This window comes from Anoplophora glabripennis, unplaced genomic scaffold (genome assembly GCF_000390285.2).
Source record: "Anoplophora glabripennis isolate ALB-LARVAE unplaced genomic scaffold, Agla_2.0 scaffold9, whole genome shotgun sequence".
In the NCBI taxonomy this organism is placed as follows: Eukaryota; Metazoa; Arthropoda; class Insecta; order Coleoptera; family Cerambycidae; genus Anoplophora; species Anoplophora glabripennis.
The window spans coordinates 741,313-760,670 of NW_019416258.1; the positions used below are offsets into that span (position 1 = coordinate 741,313).

General features: G+C 31.2%; 2 protein-coding genes and 1 long non-coding RNA gene across 5 annotated transcripts; 2 read left to right on the forward strand and 1 right to left on the reverse strand.

The window, feature by feature from the left end:
* The first annotated feature begins 3,444 nt into the window (after positions 1-3,444).
* On the forward strand, positions 3,445-8,608 carry LOC108909689 (membrane-associated tyrosine- and threonine-specific cdc2-inhibitory kinase). 2 transcript variants are annotated; one of them, XM_018714097.1, is made up of 7 exons: positions 3,445-3,613; positions 3,715-3,826; positions 4,284-4,777; positions 4,844-5,051; positions 5,104-5,249; positions 5,551-5,714; positions 7,283-8,608. In XM_018714097.1, the coding sequence occupies exons 1-7, from the start codon at positions 3,539-3,541 to the stop codon at positions 7,557-7,559; spliced, it is 1,476 nt and encodes a 491-aa protein (XP_018569613.1). In that variant the 5' UTR covers positions 3,445-3,538; the 3' UTR covers positions 7,560-8,608. The 2 variants fall into 2 exon arrangements, with proteins under 2 accessions (XP_018569613.1, XP_018569621.1); XM_018714105.1 differs by having other exon boundaries at positions 7,286-8,608.
* Positions 8,609-10,269: 1,661 nt separating this feature from the next.
* On the reverse strand, positions 10,270-11,685 carry LOC108909148. The gene is made up of 3 exons (XR_001964406.1): positions 11,456-11,685; positions 10,796-11,390; positions 10,270-10,660 (listed from the first exon to the last, which is right to left on the reverse strand). It is a non-coding gene; the product is annotated as an uncharacterized LOC108909148 (long non-coding RNA).
* A 1,747-nt stretch (positions 11,686-13,432) lies between these two features.
* On the forward strand, positions 13,433-17,585 carry LOC108909076 (orphan steroid hormone receptor 2). 2 transcript variants are annotated; one of them, XM_018713313.2, is made up of 5 exons: positions 13,433-13,917; positions 14,000-14,194; positions 14,369-14,759; positions 14,814-15,206; positions 17,347-17,585. In XM_018713313.2, exons 1-5 carry the CDS (start codon positions 13,626-13,628, stop codon positions 17,540-17,542), a joined length of 1,467 nt encoding a protein of 488 aa, XP_018568829.1. In that variant the 5' UTR covers positions 13,433-13,625; the 3' UTR covers positions 17,543-17,585. The 2 variants fall into 2 exon arrangements, with proteins under 2 accessions (XP_018568829.1, XP_018568836.1); XM_018713320.2 differs by lacking the exon at positions 14,000-14,194.
* The last annotated feature ends 1,773 nt before the right edge of the window (positions 17,586-19,358 follow it).

Genomic DNA, 19,358 nt, shown 5'->3' on the forward strand with positions numbered 1-19,358 from the left:
GACAAGTCTGGACAGGCCACTTATAAACCTCTTAAGAGATAACGTATTACCTAACATTATGTCATTTTACTGTAAAGTATTTCACTTAAATTTACTTTCACGACGACTACAATTTTTCAGTAGGTATTACGTCAGCCTACGCAACAATATACATACATTCATATTGGTCCAAATTCATTGTTTCATTTTCTAGCTTTAAAACATCAAAAAATGTGTGACTTTTTTAGAACTGACAATGCTAAAGTTATAAATGAAGTATCAATGATGACTTGGAATACGCCAGCAAACGGAAATATCACAGGAAGTTTTCATCAATTTGATCAGTTCATCACTGGATATATCAGTGGGGCCGAATTTTTCACTTTACACGGACATACATATGCTATCATAGGAAGATACTACAATCCTACCACTAATAGCCATGATTTAGACTGTTATCTCATAAAATTCAGTCATGACAAGGTAAAATGTTTATATTTATCAACATGAAAACTATGACATACAAATTTTACTCATATCTAAAAACATCTGAAGTCATATAAGAATAGAAAAACATAGTAAATACATTACTTTATCTCTTACTTAATTGCACTTCATATCGTCATTAATTATCGTTGTTAATTATCTGTCTAGACCTAGAGTCTAGGCTCTAGGCTCTTGGTTATTAGATGCAAAAATATTAACAATAATCATAACCATAACAATCAATGGTTAGTGGTTACCTCCACAATCCACATGGCAGATGAATTTTAATATCGCTAGTAATTAGTATTATTTTCAGTAATGCATACTTTTCATCTTACCTTTATTTACAACAAAATATACGAAAAAAAACTATCACTGCACTAGACTGTTCACTATAACAGCTGGCATCTATTTTATTATTTGTAATTTGTATTACGTTACGTATCTATGTAGATTTTAATATTTTCTAGGTTATTATAGGTATTAAACTAAAATCATCGTCTTTTGTTTTTAGAGTACAGCAGAAATAATTCAAGAAATTGCTACTAGAGGAGCATGGTCCGTTTACCTATTTCATACTGCGCAAGGTGTTACGTTAATTATTGGAAATATAAAAACCACCAACATTCATCAAAGTGAAGAAGATACAAAAATATACAGATTTAACGAACACAAACAAAGGGTACGTTCATGGCAAATTTTATTTCACTTAGTTTACAAATTCTGCCTAGGGTTGCCAGATCTCCGGGTTTGCCCCGGAGTCTTCGGGTTTTGATGGTGCATCTCCGGGCTCCGGGTTAACATGTCATTTCTCAGGGTTTTTTTTTTTAGACAACGATTTCTTCGGAAACAACACATTGTCTCCCAGATTTCCTGATTGCATTTGCATAATCTTCTTTTTTTTGTAGGCATCAATTATACAAATGAGTCATATCTCCGGGTCTGTCAAGAAATAGATCTGGTAACGCTAATTCTGCCCCCTATTCTATTTAATAAAAAATGTGCATATCTACGTCTTATCTCGCGTACCTATGAAAGGAATAAATGTTTTAATTTTGTTTCAGTTTGATCTTTTAAAGATAGTACTTTCTTACGGCTGTTCAATGGCTACAGGAGTAGTACTGGGTACTGATAGTTTAATAGTACTGGCTCATCGATATGCACCTCTGCAAGTATTAAAGTATAACTCGAACGTTGATAATTATTACTTCTATCAGAGCTTCGAGTTAGAAGCACCAGTAGTGGGAATATCCGTCTTCTACACAGGGGGTAAAATTATTAACTATACTCCGCGATCGAAATTATAGAGAGTGACTAAGACATAATATAAAAACACTATTACCATAATGCGTATAAAATATAAAATGATTTTTATACGGTTCAATATTATTTATCTTTGTGCCGCTCGGTACGCACATCGATAGAATCTATAATCGTCTAGAGACCGAGTTACACTGAACGTCGATCTATATTCTATCTCTGTCTTTTGCACATGGTAGGGAATAGGGAAATGCTTTTTTAGTGGGTGTAAACGGACTTGATTTAACCCGTCCTGAGAAACGTCATAGCATAAGCGTAGACGAGGGGGGTCTAATTCCATGGTTATAATAAATTTATAAATTAAAAAAACACAATTGGGACGTTTTAAAATGCTATAATAATTAAAATGGATCAAAGTGCCTGTTATAGCAAACCATAAAAAAATATTAGATGTTATGTTTTATTATCTTTTTTCATTATTTTCTATATCTTGTTGCCTTTTACGCAGACACGCCAATGGATTTTCGTTCCCGGCACGCTTCATCCCCCTTTAGTACAAAAGCTAGCGATGAGTCACTCTCTATAATTTCGACCGCGGAGTATAGTAAGTAACGATTTTAGTTGTAAAACTATTTATTTCAGGATTTGGAATAAGTGATGCATATTTATGTACAGTAACAGCAAACGAGAATTACTTCATCTATTCTTTTCAATTTATAGAAGGATGGAAGTTAGAATCTAGTGGTGAATTGGAAGGGTTAAAGAATCTGATTCCTTTTGAATTAAACAAGCAATTGTATCTGTTTGCACCATCTTTGAATATTAGCTCACTTTTAACTATTGTTAAACATGGTTCTGTTTAATTTTTAATTACATTGTAAATACAATTATTCCAAAGTTTACTAGTTTAATAAACCAGGTATCCAATATATTTAGTAGGCTTAATAAGTAAGTCAACCACAAAATGACTAATACCTAAGTATAGGTATCTACCGAAGTATTGTAAATACCTAGCTAGGTATTTATATTTCATAATTATCATTGAACTACTGAAATTAGCTAGGTAATTCATAATTTACACACAGACAATCCCCTGATTTTCTAAATCTATTGGCTTTCCGTCAATTAATTGGTAGTTAATTGATTTATCAAATTTTTAAATAACGATCTAGTTAAAAATTTATAAGTTTTGTAAATAAATAAAAATTCCAATAATAGTAATCTGCCCATTTCAATCATGACCTTGAGTTGTACAATGGCAAAATGTAGGTATAAGCTTATGGCTAAATCTGATATTTACACTGCTGTATTAGAAATACCTAGGTAAGTATTGAGTGGTAATTTATGTGATTTGCGTTCTTAAGCATGTATTAATTAAACTTAAAGTTAAAACAAAAAATATGAACCACTATCCTCTCATTCTATTAAAAAAAGAGAGTAGTTACTTTTCCAAGAATTTCAAAATATAGTACTACGCGCTACGTTTTTCTGAGAATGAGAATATCTACAGCTACTCAGCTACACTCTTCGTTTCCAAAACAGCCTGTTGCACTTGTGTTGTGGACTTGTGGCGAGCTTAGTCGACAAATTCCGAGCAGATATATCTGCGCTTTCATTAGTCGATTTCTTGTGCCGTTACTTAAATTGACCAATCATCGTGAAAGCGTCCCCTTTAAACCAAGCTTGGCCGAACGGAGGCCATCATTTCCTCTCGGGTAGTTGAAGTGATCGCGTCATGTGAACAGTTCTGGTGTCCTCTTTTTTAAATAAGTTTTATTTATTTTTATCTGGAGTTTTATTATTTTGAACAACCATGGCTAATCGTAGACGCGGAACTTTCTCTTTACCCGAAGAACTGAAGACGAACGAACGTTTATCTACCAAAAAGGTAAAAAACTTGTCTCGACTTGCCTAGGATGTTTTTGTCAAGTGACATTTACACAGTTATGTAGTATCTTAAGTTTTCTGATTCTTGTGTTTTTATTCTAGGAGCTCGCACAAAGGAAAAGCCTTCCACCGTGTCCCTACGTTCCTGTCAAACCGCGAAAGGTTTCATTTAATCCGAATGAAAAACCAAAACCTCTATTTTTTACCAAATGTGGTAAGTAATATCAGTAATTGAGAGAGGTATACATTTTATAACATACCCCCACTTCGGTTCTTTAAAAATGTATCTTGAAATCTTTGACATAACCTATAGCAAATCAAGGGCAAAATAACCCTTTCTAAAAAAGGGTATATACAATAGATTTTATTTTAGTATTACATATAGTGATTGTTAAAATTCAAGAACTTTTTAATTTATTCTTTAATAGATTCTTCATTTTTTCAAATAATAAGGAGACATATTAAAAGCATATCCTATTGTGCAAATTTTCCTTTGTGGCTGTGTTAGATGAGAGACAAGACCAAGTCACCAAAGTTTAATTTAAAATATGACCAATTTACTTGCTGGATTGTGGTACAGTTGACTTTGACTGGTCTCACCATTCAGTTACCACAGCCTAAATATATGGTAGGTTCCTTAACATATTAATTCAATAAATTTTTTTATTTAGTGGAACTAAGTCCACTGTACGATGTGGATATGAAACAGTCGTCTTACATAGAGCAGTGCTTTTACGGGTTGGCTCCTATAGGTGAAGGCAGTTTTGGCAAAGTATATCGTACACGTAGTCGGGAAGATGATGAACTTTATGCTATTAAACGACAGAAACCTACCATAAGCTTAAAAGATATTTATGCTGAAGTACGTAACAATGAGAAGATCGAAATACATCCTAACTGTGCACAGTTTTATATGGCTTGGGAGGAAGCTGGCGAAGTTTTCCTCGTATTGGAGTATTGCGACATTAGTTTGGCTGATTACGCAAACGTAAACAGTGACATTCCAGAATCGTTGCTATGGGATGTTCTGTTTGACATTTGCCAAGGGTTGAATTACTTACACCAGAAACGTTTGATACACCTCGATGTAAAACCTGGGAACATTATGATGAGGAGGGGCACTTACAAGCTTTGCGACTTTGGCACTCTTGTTGATCTGAATATGGTAAGTCCATCGATATCATTGTTGCAACATTTCTATTTCCCACAAAAGCTAAAAAGAAAATTTCAGCCCCCAATAGTGCGGAAATCTACATTGTCAGATGGCGATGCCAAGTATTTGGCTTTAGAAGTTCTTGATGGAGTTTACCAGACAAGCTGTGATATCTTCGGGCTAGGTATTAGCCTTTTGGAACTAGCTGCTGATTTAGAGTTACCCAGTCATGGTCCTTTGTGGCAACAGTTAAGGCGTGACGTCCTACCTCTTAGGTTCTATGACAGTAAGTTATGTTCAAATGATAACCGATCAAAATATATTCTTAATAATTTCAGAAGTGTCGTTGGGTCTGAAGATTGTTATTGAGAGAATGCTCGATTCTAAGTATGCTAACAGACCCAGTGCTGCGAAGATCCTAAAATTTGCCACTCTAAAAATAATCGCTAAACGAGATAAGACCCAGCCACGTATCGATTATGCAGTAAGTAATATTTTATAAGATGTAATTACCAGGACATTACAGTGTTGCTTCAGGTATGGAAACATAAATTCTTAGACAACTTTATATAAAAGTAAAGTGCAAGTCCTTTCATTAAAGTTTTGTCATTAATTTTCTCTACATGATGCATTGCATTATTTGTTCTTCTCTTGGCTATAAAGTCGGAGAATAGATTTTTCTTCTGGAAACAAGTAAAAGTCAAGATTTAAGAAAACTGTTCCTGTAGCAACTCTAGCATTATTTTTTTTCCATTAATAATGAATAATTTATTATATTTTCTCAGAATCCCTATAGAGACCCTGTGACAGGTATTGTGGAAATACCTCTACAATTGGCAGCTAATACCATTAACAATAATAACAACTTTGAAAATATCATAGACACTCCTCGTTGTGCTAATAACATCCGTTGCCTTTCAGCCAATACCAATTGCACCTCTGTATGTGGGTAAGTTTCTTTTTAGTGCTCTTTGAAAGATATTAAAAATTAGATATCAAATAATTCACTTCTAAATATATTTTTAATTTATTTTATTATTGCTTATAATACAGGGTGTTTAAAACCTATGAGGAGTAAAAAGTGATTCTTCTCATAGAAGTAATAACAGAAAGAAGTTCCTACAAAATTTTTGATTAATAAATTTGAAATTCTTTTTTTTTAATATTTCATTTCAATTTTTTTTTCAAATTTGGTATATATATTGTAGGTAGCAAACTGAATCTATGTTACAATTCTAACACCCTAAAAGGCATAAGTAAAGGACATTGATTAGAAAATTAAGCATATTTTTTGTGGGTTTTCAAAAAATTTAACAACTAGATATCAAAGGTTGTAAAACAAGTCTGGATGAAACATTTAAAGCTTACAATTGCATAGAATAGATTTTTTTTTATTATGGCGAAGTATGTAGTGCTATGTGCGGTCACTGGAACTATGTACATAGGGCCTTCTGAGTGACCAACCAAAATTTCATCAATATACATGTATCTACCATGAAGTTATAACGTTTTGCGTGAAGCGAGTTTTTGATAGTTGTTGGAAACCCACATTAAATAGCATACAACAGTTAAATTCTGTTTTAAAGCAAGTAATACAGCTACAGAAATGTATCAACTGTTACAAACGGCGTACCGTGAGGAGCATATCACGTCCAACTATGTTCCTGTGGTTTGAAAGTATCATGATGGCCTAGACTGTGTACACGACGATGAGAAGATGGTGCTTCCCCACACAAGCCGAATACATGAAAATATCAAAGATGTGCGCTCTGCGCAGAAGTTTGATCGTCGATCAACCATTAGAGTGTTGGCAGTGTATGATTGATCAACGATCAGACTTTGGCGTGTGCGCTCTTCTTCTCATCGTCGTACATGCTGTATTGGCCATCACAAAACCTCCCGAACCACAGGAATACACTCGAACTTGATACACACTCCTCACCATACGTTGTTTGCAATACATTTCCGTGGCTGTTTTACCGGATTTAAAACGGAACTTGATTGCTCTACTCTATTCTATGTGCGTTTCCATGACAACTATCAAAAACTTGCTTCACACAAAGCATTGTAATTTTGTAGTAGATACACATATACTGAAAAATTTTGTTTGGTCACATGGAAGTCTTCCCACTACGTAGTTCCAGCACCCGCACATACTTTGCCACGGAACACTGAAACCTCTGAACCATAAACTTTCTCAGATAAGTGTCATCACTCTTACATGTTTTCTTAACTTTTATCATTCTCTTTAGTATTCATATTATGGTACTGTGAAATATTTTCAGTAAACGTGTTTATATCTACATTTGCAATCTTAATTCGGTTCTGTTATAAGGTGAGTGTCCGTGAACTGTAATAATAAGTACCAAATTTGAATAAAATCGCTTGACTAAAATATACATGAATTTTAAAAAGGGATCTTGAAGTTATGTAACTATTGATCATTCGAGAACACCCTGTATAACGAACTGGTTTTCTTTTTTAACTCGATTTGTTGACGTTTGAATTCCTATCCAGTAGAGTTCGCGATAGAGAACAAGGCCCAAGTCGCACCTTAGGTCGTAAGTCTCTATTCAAGTTGCTGGTAGACGACCCAGAGGCAACAGAAAATCATAGATTAGAGAACTCTGACAGCACCCTTGCGTATGACCTTGACTGTACCATGGATGTGGACACACCAGAAAAAGAAATGAACAGAACAGCCGAGTTGGATCGTGAAAATATAATGATAACATCTACTCCAAATTTCAAGCTGGGCCGTAAGATGCCCAAGTCCAAATTAATCTTCGAGTAACTGCTTTGTTTAGGCGAGTCTTTCTTATGATCTCTGGTCAGTGTGATACCAAAAGGAAGTACTTATCACGCTCGATCCCACTCTATGACTAGAAAGACTGTTATTATATAGTATATTGTTTTGTTTTTTATTTATTTATTTTTGATGTGTACTCGAATGTTGCATATTGAGAGTAATTGTCAGAAGTTTATTAACGGTTAAGAAAAGATTGTTTTTGTTGTTTTTTAAGCACATAGCAGTTTATTAGCAGAGGACTTTCGTTTGGAATCACTTAAACAGGGCTCTTATTTTTGTTTTATCCCTATATGTACATATATATTTTTGTAATTTTACTTAATATTTTGTTGTTCCAAACACAAAATGGAGAATGTTTTATAAAATTGTTTTACTGGATAAATGGTTTTTACAAAGCCTGTACTGTTGATTCCACGCGAGCCCTTGAAAGAATGTTGTTTACGGTAGTTATGATACCGTCCATTTTTATTTGCTTGTTTATCTCGGTATTATAAATATCGTGTGATTACTAAGGTGTTTTGCATTTGCAGGTAGTATCATGAATTATTTTATATGTAATTCTAAAAATAGCAGTTGACGTGTTGCCTGCATTTGCAACCAGCCTTTCAACTGCTGTGAGACTTGTTTATTTTTCGTTACTATGCAATATTAAGGTGCTGCAAGATGTTCCTTCTTTAACGTAACTTTTGTGATTGCAAACTTCGAATATTACCAAGTAATATTCAATGTTAAAGTTAAGTTCTACCAAGGCTTAGCCTTTTTCAATTATGTAGCTTTAAGAATTGCAATATCGTAGCTCCTTCGATTGGAACCACCGGCCCGGCATCTAACACTTTTATATAAACAGTATTCAATATCTGATGCATTTGTGTGTAACGTCATTATTTGTAAACAGTATTGTTCCATTTTTTATGACTGTAATAGGTTTGTTTGGGTGGTTTTGTTTTGTGATTTTTACTTTTAGTCATAGTATTATGTTAGCATTATTATAAAGATATATTTTATAACTAGTTCTGAAACTTTAATAAAACGTTCGTTCTTTATAACACCATCTTATAATTTCACATTTATACACAAAGTTCCTTCAAATTATAATAACTACAGAAATTATCCAGAAATATAGAGAGCGGTTTTACCAAATGTTTAAAAAAATATTTCCCATCTGTTAATTTTACTTTTACATACACTAATAGAAGTTCTTGGCTGCATTTTATCCAATTTTTAGGTATTTAATAATTTTCGCATTTGCTTGAAATATATGCATTCGAATTCGTATTTGTGAATATCAAAAATCTCGCATCTGGAGCAACCCTATTTGCACCCATATTAAAAAAAAATCAACGATATAGGAATGTTTTTAAGCCTGTCGTAACTTCCAAGAGGTTGTTCCTAGGGTCAAAAAACATTGAACTGGTTAGGCTCTAAAAGTCACTGGTTCAGGTATAAGCTGTTATCCAAATCTATCAACCAGAAGCGGTAATACTAAGAGACATTTGTTATGAATTTCAGAATTTTAGTGGCATTAAATAATTAGATAAGTATGTTTAATCAACAATAGATCAAAAAAAGTATATTTACTTTTATTTCCAATTTATTGTTTGGTAACTTTTTTGTATGAACATTCTCGAAAAAAAGTCATTGGCGGAAAATATCTTTTCTGACCTGTACCCTTATAATTTAAAAATAATTAATTTTTATGGAATAATTCTTTTTGCCCTGATGGTTACTCTTCGTTTCAATATATTTACATTTAATTAATTGTGATTAATAGCTTGTTTTTTTAATAATGTGGAAGCACCACAATTTTCTTTGATACCATTGTTAATTAAGTGCCCTTATTAAATTTCCAAAATACTTATGGTCCCATATTGTCTGTCATCAGCTTGTAACTCAATTGAGTGATTTTTGGCCTTTAAATTATTAGCCCAAGTTTGTCATATTGTTAATAGACATACTTTTTTAATACAACACTATCTAGAAAACTGATATGGTGGTTTAAGACACTTGTTTTGTTAAGGCATTTTGGTTTAAATTTTAAAATGATCTAAGGAACAATCTCGTGAAGGTACGGACCCGGAAAAAAGAAAAAAATTATTAACTAGAATTGGTATTACCGACTGCGCATGTTTGATGCTATTAATTGAATTTAAATTCCGGAATTCTCGATATCCCGATTATTATTGTCTATTTGATATATGTTCCTGGTACCTGGAATTTTGATAAATAGCTGATAATACTTACATAATATGATATTAACCCATTTATCTATTTTTCTTTAACTTTATCAGTATATATAAAAGAATAAAATATGTAATGCGCAAAAGCAAGAAATAAAGTCTGACAGCTAATGCTCCTATAAATTATGTTATGAATTAGAATGAATAGTTAACACCTTAAGTACCCATAGAATAGACGAGTGGAAATTCACCTTGAAAAAATTCGCATATTTTTCCAGTACGGTCAGTACAGTGATACACTGAACGAATAAAAGGCTTAAACAGATGAATTATATACAATTTTGTTGGTCTGTAGGTATATCACTAAATTCAAGGTGATAAGTTTTAAAAGAGAAGATAGGTACTGCCAGACATTTTTTATTCACAATAAAAATTAATCTCTATATCTGTAAACTGTCATATAACCACATTTGTTGCACATTAAAAAACGTTTTCTTTAATTGTTTAGTAAAAAAATAAAAGATGTGCTTAACTTTAATTACTTATATAGAAGAAATCGAGCAGTCGATACAAATTTTTTTATGTGCATAAAGTATAATAACCCGATTATAAATCTCTTGTAATCTGAAACTACTTAGATTATACGTTATACATAAAATTAGTCAATTGTAAATACAATTGTTTTTATGACATTTTTTCAGGTCAAAAAATTACAACGGTAATTAAATTTATTAAATTCCAACATTGAACCGAGGGACTATACGAAGACATCTTGTCCATTTTATGGGAATCTTCGTAGAAATATTATAGTCAAATAGAAGACTACTAGTATCCCATATATTTTAATGAAAAATACTGTAGTTTCGTTATCCTCTTCAGTTGGTGATGAAAGAAATATCATAAACAGACCTGAAATAGAAAACATTTCTGTGTAACGAGTATAAATTTTACTACAATAAAGCGTAGATTAGAGACTACTATAGATTTTTAATAAAACAGCAAGGTTTTGTAACTATTAAATATGCATGTATAGTTAATACTTACATATTTTAAATACAATCATCATCACAATGTCAAATATAGTAATTGCCATCTTGCTGGATATAAAAATTTTCTTATGCAATTAAATAATCACCTTTTATTTAAAGTTTAAATTTTAAAGGGAATGACTACTTTCAAATAATTACCTGAAAAACTTGTCAAAAGTTTGAAACTGATTTGTCTGAGGTTTGATATGTGACATAAATTAAACAAAATTAACTGTCCTAGTCAAATACTAGTTTTAAACCAATAAGAATGTCATTTGAAAGAAATATTGAATATTTTGTCAAATAATATGTTTCAGTTTTGGTAAACAAGTACATTTTGTTGTAACATTTAATAATTGCTTAGAATGCTTAGGTACAAGTAATTGTAATTTGTGAAATTATACATTTAAAATTCCATTGTAAACAAAGAGAATTATTTTAAAAAGACCAATTACAATATTTTTTAATGAAAAAAAATTATCCAAAAATTTATTTTTGGTTAACATAGTAATCAGATAGAATGAAACCAATATTATGCAAAACTTAGAATAAAATAATCTGGTTGCCTCTTCTTCACCATTCATAGGTGTCCAAAAAAAGACTTGTCAAACCTAAAATTAGAAAATAAGTTTAATTAAATTTAATGTTCACCGAGTTTATCTTAATGTATACTTACACAGTTTAATCAAGAACATTACTATAACATAGTAAGAGCCATTTTGTTTTTGTTTTTATGATTTTTTTAATTCCTTTCAGCTGTTAAAATTTTTCAAAATATTTAGACAAGTAAAATCTGGTAATAACTGCTGTCAAATGATTACTGGAGTTAACAGAATACTATTTTTAACTAACTGCTATTCATTTTTGTTAGTTGCCTTGTCTAGAACATATTTAAACAATAGTTTGAAATAGTACAAACATACGTAGGTATATACAAAAATATGAAGACTATTTTAGTGTGACGTCACATGTTTAGGCAACCCGCAACAAATTGTCATAGTTGAAATTGTACAGACCGAATCTATAGAAATGAACAACTTCAAATTTATTTATTTTTACAAGTATTTAAGTACAGCCAACATGTGTTTCGTAAAATAGATACACTAATGCGCATAAAACTTACAAAAAAACGATATAAAAGAATTCAAAAATTTTAAATGTAAATAAAGTAAAAATTTAACATTAGCCGTGTTAATCCTAATGCGCATACTCGGAAGGAATAGCCTCATAGGCAAGAAAGATGAGGTCGCTATGTTATGGCTGTCATCAATCATCATTAGCATATTTTCTCTTCATTTGTTTACACCATACAGTCGTGTATTGGTAATTGCCTATTTTTACAAATTGTTTTGTATGTATATTGACACTGTGAATAAATTTATTTAAATTAATTTTGTACTTATTACGTATCAAAAAACAAAAAAATATATTAGTAATTTTTTGCTAAACTGTTAATTGGAAAAGAAACATTAATATTCATTTTAAAGGCACTGTTGTATAGAGCGTGTTCCTTTATTACCTTATCTTTTGTAGGTTCGACGCCATGTTTTTGGTATAAAAGTTAAGTTGCACACAAAATTTTTCATTAAACTTGTTATGTCGGTATTTTGATATATCAATTTACAATAGATTATTAATGAAAATATTACCTCTATATTTTTTTAACTAACCAGTTATTGTTCTGCTTACATATTCATTCATACGAGAATAAACAATTATGAATTCGAAAATTTATATTCCCGCCAGTAAGAGTTATAAACCTTAGACTAATAAATAATACTCTGAGTTATAAACACACTCAAGACATACTTTAACATACTTTAGCGACCATGGAACACATCTGGAAATAACGATTTAACAATCGAAGGATGTGTATTCGAAACCATTTTTTTCATCGTTTTTTACATTTGATTAGTAAGAACGATTGCCCGGTTACTTGCATTTACCTATAGAATACAATGGTGGAATTTACATGCATTGTCCTGTTTATTGTGTTATTCTTCCTACCACTGAATTGTAGTTTGAAGCGTAAAATATTTAAATATAAATAGGTATAAAATGTCTTTAAATTAAGGAATGATCTAACAAGTAAATATCAACAAATAGAAGTAAAAAAAAATGTGTATTCCAAAAAACTCATGAAATATTATTATTTAATGTTTGTAAATGTAAATTATTATAGTATGGGATGCAAAGCCGTCTCAGAAAGAAATATTTTACATCACAACTCAAATCATAATGGAAACGAATTTTAAAGCATTTTATTTTAAATTTAAAAATGTATGTTACCAATTTCATTGTTTTTTTCTCTCTTTCCCTGTTCCTCTCATACTACATATAACATATAATCTACTACATATAATCCTTATATTCAAAATATAGCTCTTAACTTTTGAACAATACACTTGCAAAATAGCTGCTACTTTTATAATAAGAAAAGTATCTATTTTAATATTGTGTGCCCCCCATGTATTATTTTTCTAATGTGTTCAACACACGATTATAATGTACCTATTCCATGTCCAGTCATGTTAAATTCATTAGAATATAAAGTTTTAGGGTTGACTGCCCAATTTCAAATTTCCCGCATTTTCATAGGTCAAACGATTAGCTTTGCATCGTTTTTTTTGTACCTAAGCGAGAGTGGCAGGTGTAAGGTCATGAACCTTGTCCAATGTATTCTTATTTAAAATTCAATGAAAGGTCGAGTTGAATCGTGATATAGTTTACCCAGCTTAGCAATGTTCAACAGTGTTTAGTGAAAATATTACGGGAATGCAAAAAATCAATGAGAAATTAAAGTGGTAATATATCCCAAGTGTTTATAAAATAAATAATATAGCAACATGGATCTAGAGCAAAGCATTAAAACTGAAATGCTTAGCGACAAGAATAGAAATAACTCAAATATGTGCCAAACTGTTGAACTGTGTGTTGTTTGTGGAGACAGAGCTTCAGGAAGGCACTATGGGGCCATATCTTGCGAAGGCTGTAAAGGGTTTTTTAAAAGGTCCATACGTAAACAATTGGGATACCAATGCAGGGGAAGCAAAAATTGCGAGGTTACCAAACACCATAGAAATAGATGTCAATATTGTAGACTGCAAAAATGCCTAGCGTGTGGAATGAGAAGTGACTGTAAGTGTTTTAAATATTTTATAATTAAATAAATAGAAATATCGTGGCAACTGTTTTATTAATTAGAGAAATATCTTTTTAGCTGTTCAGCATGAGAGAAAGCCTATAATAGACAAAAAAGAATATACCAATAATACAGAAATTAAATTTAACCCCAATGCTATTAATGCCGTTAACAAAATATTTATTCGGAAAGACTTGAATACTGAAACAGGACTGATTCCTAATCCTTTTTGCCCCAGTGATCTCGGACTACAATTTTTAAATAAAAGAATAGGTAAGATTTACCTATTAAAAAATTTAAATTTAAATGTAGAGTAATTTCAGTACAAAAAAGTTTTTAAGTTGACTCCACACATTACATGATAGTTTATTATACAATAAAATTCTGTTAAATATAATGTATGACAACTAAAACATTAACACTTATTTTATATCATTGAAATTTCAGCTAACAGTACAGCATCAGAACTGCCCTTTCACCTTTCCCCCAGTCAGGCCAGCATTGAAGATGACATATCAATGGACAGCACAAACACGGGCACGGAACTGAGTGATGCATTAACCATGGCACGTGACAAACAAATGATATCTAAAGCATTGGATACAATGGCAAGAGTGCAGTGTCTGAATGGAACAGATTTGGCCACATTAACATCTGAAGAAAATTGTTTTGACTATGATGGACCAATTTTGCAAGATCAACATATTCCTTTCAATTTACAAATACCGGGACCAGTTCCTCCATATTTAAATATCCATTACATTTGTGAGAGTGGTTCACGATTGCTTTTTCTCTCCGTGCATTGGGCAAAGAATATTCCTGCTTTCCAGTACTTAAGGTATAAGTGCCTTTGAAACCTTATATGTAAATATTAATAGAAATATTATTTCAGTTCCGAAACACAAGTTTCTTTGCTTCGAGGCTGTTGGTCGGAACTCTTCACTCTCGGTTTAGCACAGTGTTCACAGTCATTATCTTTGTCTACAATACTTTCTGCGCTTATAAGTCATCTTCACGCTTCCATTGCTCAAGATAAAATGTCCGCGAATAAAGTGAAGCAAGTCACTGATCATATAGTAAAATTGCAGGACTATGTTACTAGCATGAATCGGTTGCATGTAAGTGAGCAAGAGTATGCTTACTTGAAGGCTATTACTTTATTTTCTGCTGACCAACCTGATATTTTATTAAGAAAGCAGATCGAAAAACTACAAGAGAAATCGTTCCAAGGACTGAGGAGTTATGTTAATAATTGCTTTCCGGATGATAACGACAGATTTCCAAAGTGAGTTTATAAAAATTAGATATAATCTATATTAACCATTATATATTTGAATGTGCAGAGAAATTCTCGAATTTGGCTGTTTTCTATATTTTGATTGTTACGAAATATCAAAAGTGTTGTTCCGTCTATTATACAATTGTTCATAGAATACTCGGATAAATTTTTTCTTAATGTTATATGTCGGAGAAATCCACTGAAATTTATTAATAAATTACTGAATTATGCCCGGCCAAACAAGACTTTTTTGATTTTTTTCAATTTTTTACTTTCATTTCGAAAAATATAACATATAGAAATTTGTGTTTGAGTGGAGCATTTTCTATATATCAATCACCTTAGCCAGAATTTGTTTGCATTAAAATACAAAGCTCAAAAAAATATGGGACACAGATATTCTAACTTAAGGTGGCCACCATGTATAGAATCATTTGATTGATTTATTGATTAATTAAATGATAACCATACTTCAATTGATATTGTTTTAATATATTTACTCAAATATATGGGGTGTTCCAGGAATAAGTGCCACAATTTTAACCACATATTAACTCGTCAGAACCAAGTTTAACATTTTTTTTTTGAAAACACATTTGTGTTCTGAATTTTGTACGCCATAAAATAACACTGCCAAACTGTCCGTGGATTAAAAACATGACTAAGTAGGTACTATATGTAAATATTTTCAATATTTTAAGTATGTATGGACCGATTGCTTTGAAAATTTGAGGTTTTAACATCAGACAAAATTTAAATAAGTGCATTGAGAATCTTTTATGATTAATAATTTGTGAAGATATGCATAATAAAATTTTCAGTTACTGTAATGTTTGTCTTAATTCAGGCTTGGTATCTTAAGACTTGCTAATTTTCTAATTTAATTCCCGCCGAATCTCAAAAACTTAAAATGTCCGTATCTCAAAAACTGAGTTTATCGATTTGTAACAAGTTTACCTTTTTCATTTGTAATTGAATGTAGTGCAATAATTTCTAGTTAAAAAATTAAAAATTGTAAAATACAAAAAGTTAGAAATATTTTTACAGTGATAGGACAGTATAACTAGCGCCCCCTAGATGTGACCCCAATACTGTTTGCATATTCGTATTTGCCACCACAAAAAACGTAAAATTACAAATTTTCAAAACAATCGGTCTATACATACTTAAACTATAGCAAAAATTCAAAAATATTTCTTCAACACCCTGTAGAACGAAAAGGAGCAACAATTGATTAAGGCATGTTTGGCTCAATTTCAATATTTTGACGTTAACAATCTGTCATTAAGCTGTGTACCATTATTAATGACTCACCCTGTATATTATTAGTTTTTATATTTTTACGATATTTTAAGGTAATTCAAAGAAACTCTATTTTTCTAAGATCCCATCAAATGAAGACAATGTTTTTGTATACTGAAAATCTAGGTATGCAAAAGACATCTAACCTGTTAGACAAGATTTGGAACTAATGATATTGCAGGATTGTTTCCCCTATATACTAAAAATAAATAATGAATTAATTTATAAATATTATTGTGCATTTTTTGGTTTATTTTTAAATCATCAATAAGTGTCTACTTGTGGTGCAGTGGTAACAAAAATTTTAAATTAAATTAAATTATCTTAAACACTAAGGTTTTTCGAAGAATTTATGAGGCCAAAATTATTTCGTTTGATGCGTTAAATGCATGGTTAAAATTTTTGTATTTGTTTCTGGGGCACCTGTATATGTTATATACAGTGTAGGAAAGTACCGATGGTCTATCAGAAGTTACGTGAGAGCAATAAAGTAAGCCATAGAAATCCATGTGATAGACAAGGATGGCTATAATGAAGGCCTCTAATAGTCAACGCCCATTTCGCCCTTCCACAAATAAGATCCACTTCTTATTTGTGGAAGGGCGTAATGGGCGTTGACTATTAGAGGCCTTCATTATAGCCATCCTTGTCTATCACATGGATTTCTATGGCTTACTTTATCGCTCTCACGTAACTTCTGATAGACCATCGGTACTTTCCTACACTGTATATTATTTTATTATACTGTATTTAAAAAAAAATTGTAATTTTGAGTGAACTGATTTGATGAAATATCCAGGTTTTTGTTCAAAATAAGTTAAATAAAACTGAACTATTTTTCTAGATTATTATTACGTCTTCCACCTCTCAGAGCCCTCGAGCCAAATATATTGGAAGAATTATTTTTTGCTGGTTTGATAGGGCAAGTTCAAATAGACAGTGTCATCCCCTACATTTTGAGAATGGGGAACAGTATCTCCAACCCAGGCAACAACAGACAAGTAAAAAGTGAACACTTGGAAGAGTTTATGTGCAAATAACCTCTTTTGTGGTGTCCTCTAAAGGAACAACCATTGTTTGTAATAATTTATATATCGTGATTTATTTATGTTCTTTAGATTATTTATATAAATGTAACTATAAATTTGTGTTATGTAATTTTTGTACATATTTGGAATATTTGACTTTTTTTACATTTATTTGTGGAACAAAGCAATAATCTTTGGTGTCTGTGCAATAGTTTATTTAAAAATGTATTTATAACAATTAACTACAGAACTTTGCACCTAGAAAATGATTTTTAAATATTTTTTAAATTCTTACCAAAGATTATGTGTAAAGTGCTTAATTTTACATGTATATTTGTGTTTATTCTATATTTAAAAGACACTACTGAGGTTTTGGAAACAGTAAAAATTACTAAAATTTTTTCAAAATCACAACAAATGTTTCTAATGTCTCTGGTGAAGTCTTCAGGGGGAACATCCAAGTAGAAAGCGGAAAAAGCAAAAAACTTTGATTTTATCCAGGTTTGTTTTATTCGAAAGTATATAAGTTGGGTATGCTGACCAATTTCCTTGCTCTGCGGTTTCCCAGTTTATATGCAGTCAGTTGATCTGAAACGAAAATTTCAAAAAAATTCTCAAAATATAATGTATCCCTTCGCAATGTAGGATTAAAAAAATTAAACGAAATGGCGGCCTTAATTTAGACTTTTTCGACTTGATAAAAAAAAATAATTAAATGGAAAAAAGAACCCTACGTTTCGAAGAAAACCTCTCCGAAAATATTGTGTCAATTTTTGGAAGCAAGGGGTCAGGCCGTTTTCCAAATATTTTGGAAACTGTCTTTGAATAGCGAGATAATCGCGTTTGAAATTTGGTAAAGAATTGGACGTGCTTGGGAACTTGGAGTTACATAATATATAATATATTGAGAAAACCCCTTTTTTACTTTACCGTTAATCTGCGATTTCTGGACTAAAGAGTAGGCCCTCCGTAGCACTGGCAGCATCTTTTGCAGTGACCTGTGACTGCCTTCGCTGAATCCTTTCACGAGTCGCATTGTAAATTTTAATTTCGGCAGTATGCACGCATTCCGCAATCTGATCAGCATTTCTTCCTAACTTGATGCCTAATGCATTCCAGTAAATTGTCCAAAAGATGACCAAAAAAAATTGAAAATAACAATTCTTTTCAACTCGGATGTTCCCCCTTAATAAGCATTAAAGACGTTTTATTTTGTCAGTCAAAGTTTAACCAAGAAGAGGAAAGGTATGAAATATTTTTCTAATTACCATTTTTAATGATATTTGGAAGAAAATTAAGAGAATCAAATACAAATTATTTAGTTAGTTATAGAAATCAATTAAATAACTTGATTGGAATGGTCAATTATTTGATTCTGAATTACATAATTTTTTATCATTATGTAAAAATATATTTCTTAACAATTGTGACATCAGATGCATTAATTAAAGTCATATTTGATGATGAAATTTGTTGGATCTTACCAGTTACTATTATGTAAAAATATTTGTCTTAACAATTGTGGTAACAGATCAGTTAAAGACATATTTGATATATAAATTAATTGGCAACAAAAATTAATCAAAGCATTTGATTATTTAAATTTGTCGATTTATACTAAATAATAACACGTCAGTTAATATAAAAGCTGTTTTTTTAGATTCTTAATTTTCTTTCCAAATATGTTTATTGTTTATGTAACAAATTATTTCATACTTTTTTAGTCATGTTATAAATTGAATAAACTGGGAAGGATATTTGATCAGTGTTTAGCAAATCAATATCAAGGTGAAATTTGAAAAATTACAGATAATGTTTAGCGAATCGT

What these genes read in the sequence shown, in the direction of transcription:
- LOC108909076 (XM_018713313.2), top strand. Translation starts at nt 13,626, where the DNA reads ATGGATCTAGAGCAAAGCATTAAAACTGAAATGCTTAGCGACAAGAAT. An exon ending in CCTGCTTTCCAGTACTTAAG is followed by an intron (nt 14,760 to 14,813) that starts GTATAAGTGCCT and finishes ATATTATTTCAG; the next exon opens with TTCCGAAACACAAGTTTCTT. An exon ending in GATAACGACAGATTTCCAAA is followed by an intron (nt 15,207 to 17,346) that starts GTGAGTTTATAA and finishes CTATTTTTCTAG; the next exon opens with ATTATTATTACGTCTTCCAC.
- LOC108909689 (XM_018714097.1), top strand. Translation starts at nt 3,539, where the DNA reads ATGGCTAATCGTAGACGCGGAACTTTCTCTTTACCCGAAGAACTGAAG. An exon ending in ACCTCTTAGGTTCTATGACA is followed by an intron (nt 5,052 to 5,103) that starts GTAAGTTATGTT and finishes TAATAATTTCAG; the next exon opens with AAGTGTCGTTGGGTCTGAAG. An exon ending in AGCCACGTATCGATTATGCA is followed by an intron (nt 5,250 to 5,550) that starts GTAAGTAATATT and finishes ATATTTTCTCAG; the next exon opens with AATCCCTATAGAGACCCTGT.